At 35.0% G+C, this 8,334-nt stretch overlaps 1 protein-coding gene across 1 annotated transcript in view; it reads left to right on the forward strand.

The window, feature by feature from the left end:
• Positions 1–1,126: 1,126 nt before the first annotated feature.
• The window catches only part of LOC103802715 (contactin-associated protein-like 2), a gene marked incomplete at both ends in the record, with an annotated part of 11,141 nt that continues 3,933 nt past the window's right edge, over positions 1,127–8,334 (forward strand). The window contains 3 exons of the mRNA XM_009075233.1: positions 1,127–1,330; positions 3,494–3,678; positions 6,837–6,980. Of these exons, the coding sequence (XP_009073481.1) occupies positions 1,127–1,330; positions 3,494–3,678; positions 6,837–6,980 (533 nt within the window). The remainder of the gene's footprint in view (positions 1,331–3,493; positions 3,679–6,836; positions 6,981–8,334) is intronic.

Below are 8,334 nucleotides of genomic sequence, written 5' to 3' on the forward strand. Positions count from 1 at the left end.
CCATCCTTCTTGTCATTCAAAGTGTGAAATGACTGCTATGAATATGGTATGTCAATAAGAAGTGTGAATGCTTTTGAAAAATATGGGTGCAAATTATTTTTTTCTTTAAATAATATTTTATTGATTCCTTTTTCAGGATTTTATTTAGCGACTATTCAAACTGTTAGTTGTGAACAGTAAGGATGTAATGGTCATACAAATAGTAGCTAAGGCACAAGTGATTATTAGTTGGCAGTTTACAAAGGGGATTTCTCAAACATATCTGTACACGTTCTTAAAGACAAATGTCTTTTGGAAATCTTTTTCCAAGGTTAGTCTAAATGACAAGATTCAATACTCAGCAGAAGTACATCTGTTGAATGGAATCTAGTTCTGTGTCTATTTTTACTGTAGATCTAGCATCCTGAAAATTGCAGAAAACTGGTGTTCATTCTTTAGAGTAGAGGTTAAGTCAGGAAAATAAGACATCACAAAATTTTGTAGTGTCAATTATGCGATATTTATAGGAATATTGAATTGATCTTAAGTGATAATGATTGCATCCCTCAATTTTCTTCACATATCTTGAATAAAACCAGTCCTGGAATAAAAATTACCTCTTATGACAGAACATTTTTTTTTTCTTCTCAAAATTAGTGGAGGTCACAGCTTACCAATCATTTCCTGAATTAGACAAGACTTATGTCTATGTATTACATACAGTCTGAACTTTCCAGGCAATTTCTTTGGGCTCATGATTTACTGCTTATAATCCTTACAGATACCTGTACTGGATTTTAAAGGGGCATCAAATGAATTATTAATTGCTACTCAGAAATTTGGCTATAATTAGAGAAATGTGCATGGAAACAACTATATGTGAGAAAAACCAAAAGTTTTTGAGTACAGTTGTATTTGCCCCCCCATCTGCTTTTATTGCATCCTGTGGATTAAATTTATATGCTGCCTAGTTCCTCCTTAATATGGTATTAAATTATGGTCAAGAGAAAATGTATTTACAATGCATGTCACACTTCAACATTTTTTATTCTGTTCAGGTACAATCTGCATATGGTATATCTGCTTTTCCAGTGGCCACAGGAATATGTAATCGCTCATGAACAATGTTATTTGCTTTTTCCTTTAGGGGCTGATGTTATCAATTTCGATGGCCATGTAGTGTTACCATACAGATTCAGGAACAAGAAAATGAAAACACTGAAAGATGTCATCTCTCTGAAATTTAAGACTTCTGAAAGCGAAGGCGTAATCTTCCACGGAGAAGGACAGCAAGGAGACTATATCACCTTGGAACTGAAGAAAGCCAAACTTGTTCTAAATTTAAATTTAGGTATGTTGTGATCATTTTAATTTTGCTGTACTTTTTATCTCTCCCATAAAAATTTTAGGTCATATATTTCATCCTCTTTCCCACAGTAATATGGTAAGCAGATAATTTTGTGAAAATGTTGTAAATTCCCTTTCTATCAGTAGGGTTTTTTGTTCCATTCCTTCTTTTTTACTCTGTGTGAGATGCCGTGAAAATAAGATCATACGAAAAAGCAGGATCAGCAATGTATTGCCATTACCACAAATGAACAAACAAAAAAAGCTTGCTAGAATTATATTTGGCCTTGGCTGTGGCTTTGTGTTAATGAAGGACATTGTCATCACTTCTAGAGGAATAAAGGTCACCTTTAGGAACTTTGCAGAAACAAAAAGTATTAATCTAGGAAGCCACAGGCTATGTGAAGTTCAAGTTCAGCAACCTTCCTAGAGTCTAAGCAGTAGTACTAGGAAAGGAAAGAAGAAAGATTATTTAGTCAGGCAGTTTTAAGACAAAATCCTGTATGTGTTACTCTGGTTCCAACATCCTTTTTCCCTCCCAGTGAAAGAATACAGGCTCATAAGGTACGTTTATTATTAAAAAACCACATTTATCTGGTTTCAGGTATTTCTTTCCCTTCAAACAAAAGAACCTTAGAAAAAAAAAAAAAGTGTGAAACTTTCCTTAGGTCTCTGACAGACATTTGAAATGTAAATTATTTTGTTCATTATTTATATTGAATAGTAATTATTTCCACTAGCATTTTCTCCTGCTCTTTAAAGATAACATGAACAGATGAGGAGCAGGAAAGCACATCTTCCTATAGCAGTTATCTACTTTTAACAATTTTAATTGCAGGAATAACCCATTTATTTTCAGTTTCTCTGTCTCTTCAGTCTCTCTTTATAAGCTACAATAACTGCTTGATGAGGATGTTCTTAAATCACTAGGCTGATAAATGGAACTAGGCCCTGTGACACACACTAATTTATCTTAGCACCTGAGAAGGATGTTCATCTTGCCTGGCAAAATTCAGTGCCTTAGTTTCAAACGTCAGGTGGTGGGAGAAGGATGGTGAGGCAGAGGTGAACTTAGGTTTCACTTCGCATTGAAGAAACTGAGGCTCAAGGACATGCATGCAATTTTATTTTATTTTTTAACCAGCAGGATCAGTGACTTTCAGCATAAAGGTGGTGTGGTCATTTGTGAGGAAGTTATGTCTTAAATTATGGAAGTGTGATTTGCCAGAATGTGTTATCAACATGCACAAACCTTAATGTCTGAGTTGCAGGCGTACTTGGTGGGAAGAAATTCTCAGCCTCAGAAATGCTGTAGGTTCTCATGTATTCAAAACATGGAAGATTGCATTGAGTTATTGGGCAGTGCAGCAATTTTTTACACTTACTGCTGAATTAGTCATTTGCTGCTTCAGTTGAGATCCATGCTATCAACTTTTGCTGGCTTAGTTATATCAGTCAGGTGACAATGAGATGTGATCTCTAGCACAGCTGCACTGGCAAAAACCCCTGGATAACACAGCAGAGAATTGCAAAACTACTCTTGCTAGTAGCTTGACTTCCAGAATACAAAAATTGCTGCTGGAGAGATCAAAATAGGCTGTATTAGTAGAAGATTTTTTTACTGACATTAGCTCAGTCTGCATTAAGTATTTTCCTATGTGCTTGCTGATATAGCTGTACTGGCAGAGGAGACAAAGCATAGAACTCAGGCTGAAAAGGCTTTTTGTTACCGAAGTCTGTTATGAGGATTCATGTCTTCCTCAACAGTCACAGATCAGTACAGTTCCAATGCAGCTCAGGATTTGGCCCAGGGGTGACAGCTTTTCATTTCTGTAGTGTAGGATTGGAAACACAGAAAGCTCCTGGTTGAAAACAACCTTCAACTGGAAGTTTGTGTTGCTTCTCCTGTTTGCCTCCAAAATACTATTATGAATTTATACATGTAATATATTTATACAGTTCTGTGATCAGATACTTGCTGTATTTGGTCTAGCAATTTGTATTTATTGCAGCAACTCTCCCTTGGACAGATCTCAACTTCATAGCAGAGTGACTTCCTCCAGTTTATTGTATGTCTGGTATAACTGAGGAGAAATATTGTCAGAGCAAGGGGAAAATGTTTGTCTGACTCATATGAGGTGAGAACTGCTATTGTTTCTGTTCTCAGGCAGCAACCAGCTTGGTTCTATTTATGGCCACACATCAGTGATGACTGGCAGCCTCTTGGATGATCACCATTGGCACTCCATCATCATAGAGCGCCACGGGAGAAACATCAATCTCACCCTGGACAGACACATGCAGCACTTCAGAACCAATGGGGAATTTGATTACCTGGACCTGGATTATGAGGTAGGCAGTGAAACTTCATTCTTTTTGTTCCAATTGGTTTTATAAAGTTAATTCCAATAAGAAAGTTCGCATAATTAAAGATGTTTTGGTACTTTTTTGTACATTTGTTTTAATTATATTTTCCCTTTAATTTCCTGAAATTTTCTTTCCAACTGTGTTCTATCTTAAGTGCAAATTCTTTTCATAACCTGACCAAATCCCATCTGGTATAGCAGTCATCTCTGCCCATTGTTTTAAAGTAGGAGGTCTGAATTATTCAGAAAGTTAAGCATACAAAACTTTTAAAATCTCTAAAAGCAGCTTCTGTAAGCAGGAAGTAGATTTTTAAAAGTATCATAAAATCTGTTATTCCACTTAGGTGATAATTTTGCACTTGAATCAGAAAGCCTTGTTCTGTGGTGGCAGTATTTATTTTTAGAAAAGCAAGCAGATTAGAACCTTTTTACTAATATGGATCTTGATCTGTCTGGTCCTAAATAGATACTTGTATTTTTACAAATATGGCGTTGGTAAATTCTTTTTATAAAGAAACAATAGAGAGTTAGGAATGTTGTAAGAAAATTTGTTTCATCCATCAGGTTAATGCGTGCAAGTGTTGGTAGCACTTACATTTGTTGTTATATTGCACTGTGGTTTGTGCTACAATGAACTTGTTCTGTTCCTCTAAATTCTTAGGTGAAATTCAACACATTGGTTATTACAAACTTCTTACTCTCTTTACTGTTTCTAATGAGAATTACTGTGGTTGGCTGAGCCAAATATATAATTTCCACCCATACAACTTTCTAAGCAGTGAGAGTGAATCCAAATGATGCAATGCAAAAAGTTTGAATTTACTTGTGTATTGATATTTTTGGAAACAATCTTTGGACCAAGAACATATGAGTGTTTGAAAAAATATTCCACTCCTTCTTAGCTAGTTCGATTGCTGGCATGAAAAAAAGTCTTTGGAAGGGAATACTTCTACAGGCTTTTCTGGTAGGTCTGAAAAGTCTTAAGATGTTAGACTTGAAAATAATTATCTCACTAATTAACATTACAGAGTGTATTAACATTTTATTCTATTTTTGCTCTTGCTGAAGTGTTCATAGTAGATTTCCTATTCAGACTTGTGGCTTTATGGACAGGATAATTAAGAAAGAATGTACTTGAATTGCTGTGTTTTTAAGGTTCTAAGTGTTCCTGAAACAAGTCTTAAGATGTTAGACTTGAAAATAATTATCTCACTAATTAACATTACAGAGTGTATTAACATTTTATTCTATTTTTGCTCTTGCTGAAGTGTTCATAGTAGATTTCCTATTCAGACTTGTGGCTTTATGGACAGGATAATTAAGAAAGAATGTACTTGAATTGCTGTGTTTTTAAGGTTCTAAGTGTTCCTGAAACTACTTGCTGGCATAGAAAGGAAAGGCAGGTAAAAAATAAATGTAGCATTGCCATGAGCTTGAGACAGTTTGAATAACATTTCAAAGCTTTCTCTGTAAAAGCTTACAGGCTTTGCAAAGTCCTGCTAACAATGTGTAAGGTTCTGCTATAGCTTTTCTCTTTATTACATAAGTAGTAAAGCTACATATATGCATTGATGATGTTGTGCAAAGGATTGATTACCATTTGATTATTATTTCTTACTGCATTTTCAATGTAAAAAAATATCCTACCAGTTCCTCTTAGCTCACTGTCATGGTATACGTTTCTTGTTATTTTTCTTGCTTTCTTCAAAATTCTTTCTTTTCCATTTTCTCTCATCCAAGTGCATGACTATAACATGCAGAAAATGCTTGACAACCATTAAATATTAATGTCACATTCTTCAGTTTATGTGAATAGCTGTATTTTCTCTAAAGTAAATTTATAATACCTGAGGATGTGTCCACAAAAGAGTTTTACAAAGCTGGTATGTGGTATTTATAAAGATTTTGATTTTCAGCTGTATAGCTTTAGTTCTTTGCACATGCCAAGTCAAAGCCTCTTCTTTGGGATAGAAAGTAGCATATTACATGCTTTTAAGATGGAAAACATGAATGATTTTCCTGATATCAGTAGTAAAAAAGGGAATTAACAATGAATAATATTTAAAACTTGGTTCTGCAAAATCTCAGCAGCAGACTACAAGCAGACACTTTTGTGAGTTTTCATGGGTCAGGGAAGGTAGGTGTCATTACTATTTATGCCATCATCTAATGGATATAATTACTTAACAGAGATTGCAGGGACTAATCTCCTGAGTCTCGTATTCTTGGCATTTGGGCTGCAAAACATTAATTAAAACATGTAGCATTTATTCACTTCCAAACATTTCATTAAAGACCATGATGTGGGAGAGACCTGTATAATTTTTATGGAATGACAGAGAAGGACTTTGTAACAGATTTGGTTTGTAAATATTTGGTTTTCTTTGGGGTTTTTTTAGCAACAGGCATTCCAGATCACCCTGCGTTTTATTGTAATGAAATTCAGCATTAAGGCTTAAACAATTCCTGTTCGAGGTTGATGACTGAGTCTTTGTAGTGGTTGTCTTCATCTTGTCTAAGGAGCTGATTTGGCCTGCTAAGTCATGTGATAACTCCTCATTAACTATAATTACATGATAAAAGCATGTTCTTGATAATGGAAGGTCCTTCTGTCTAACAGGGGCTAGTGTCTATGTGATTTTGTAAAATTCTTCTGGATAGATATCTAACCATTAAGGGAAAATAATGTACTATTATAGCCTACCACTGCTGTGCTGTTGCCTGAGCTCTAGCACTTGGTTGGAGCAGAGTGAATGATTTGAATCAGATTCATGTCTACTTTTGTTTAGAAAAATACCAGGATGGACATTGATTCCAGTTTCTTTGTTTGAAATGTGTATTGTCTGGTAGCAATCAGAAGAGCAATCCATATATAAACAACTGTGATGTGTGTCTATTCACTATTTTGATAATTATAATAATACTTGGAATTTACTGCCATAAATATTTGCAATCAAAAATTCATTACAGGATTTTGTTCCTGCTTTTACAGTGCTTATTTTGGTCCTTATTCTGTAAACAGGGTTGCCAGCTCTCTCATTTGCCATGTGTGAATATTCTAAGAAAGCAAATACAGATCCAGAAAATTTGTTTAAAAGTCTTTACCTTATAGCAACTGTCTCCCATTTTCTGTTTCATTCAAAGATAACCTTTGGAGGCATGCCTTTTTCTGGGAAGCCAAGTTCTAACAGTAGGAAGAATTTCAAAGGCTGCATGGAGAGCATCAACTACAATGGCAATAATATCACTGACCTCGCCAAGAGGAAGAAATTGGAACCTTCAAACGTGGTAAGAGCATAACTTGATGGTCAACTACACTTCTGCTTTACATTCTAAAGACTAGAAGACTTGTCAATGTGTGTAGCTGATATCCTTGAGATATACTGGAAGAATATAGAACATAAAGCAAATTTTACCACAAACCAAAAGATCTTACTGTATGTATATTTGTGAGGTTTTTATTTTGTATAACACCTGAGCATTTTAATTCTGGGGTCTTGCTTCATCTCTCCAAAATTAACCTTTAGTATCAGAAAACTACTTTCTAAAAGAAAATCAACTGAACCAGTAAGTGTTTCTTTCCTTTCCTCCCAAATTATAGTAGTACAAAACCAGTGCAGACAAGATTTATTGTTAAATGTATTGCAGCTTTCTTGTGGCTTTAAATCCTGATATATTCCACCCCTTCTCAGCTAGTTGGATTGCTGACATGAAAAAAGTCTTTGGAAGGGAGTACTTCTACAGGTTTTTCTGGTAGGTCTGAAAAGTCTCAAGCCGTTAGACTTGAAAATCATTATTTCACTTATTAACATTACAGAGCTTATTAACGTTTTATTCTATTTTTGCTCTTACTGAAGTGTTCATAGTAGATTTCCTGTTCAGACTGTGGCTTTATGGACAGGGTGATTAAGAAAGAATGCCCTTGGGTTACTGTGGTTTTAAGGTTCTAAGTGTTCCTGAAACTACTTGCTGGCATAGAAAGGCAATGTGGGAAAAAAATAAATGTAGCATTGCCATGAGCTTGAGATGGTTTGAATAACATTTCAAAGCTTTCTCTGTAAAAGCTTACAGGCTTTGCAAAGTCCTGCTAACAATGTGTAGGGTTCTACTATAGCTTTTCTCTCTATTACATAAGTAGTAAAGCTACATATATGCATTGATGATGTTGTGCAAAGGATTGATTACCATTTGATTAGTTCTTGGATACTAAAACTGAAGTTCCATCTAATTTTATGAACGTTATGACTAAATGCTCAAGGAAGTACAAAGTATAATGTTGAATATGTGATGTTTGCCCCATACAAATTCAGTAATACAAGCTGGTATCTAGAACTTTTTCTATATGTGAATTTCTTCAGTATTGTCAAGGGGCATGATATTCATGCCATGCAGTATGACTCCACTTTCAGAATTTTTCCAACCCATTCTCATGAACTCCAGAATGTTTGACTTTTTTTTTCAAAACTGCCTGGAGGCAATTTTGAAAAATCACTGTCCTGCAGGACATTTTCAGCTGTAATACAACCATAATTTTCAAAGACTAATGCCTGATTTAGTAAAAGATCTTTGTACAGGAGCAATCTTTCCATTTTGCACAGTCAAGTCCACAGCAAGTTAGAAGGACATATTCTTAAAGCCTCCT

This window comes from Acanthisitta chloris, unplaced genomic scaffold, assembly GCF_000695815.1.
Source record: "Acanthisitta chloris isolate BGI_N310 unplaced genomic scaffold, ASM69581v1 scaffold6435, whole genome shotgun sequence".
NCBI classification, from domain to species: domain Eukaryota; kingdom Metazoa; phylum Chordata; class Aves; order Passeriformes; family Acanthisittidae; genus Acanthisitta; species Acanthisitta chloris.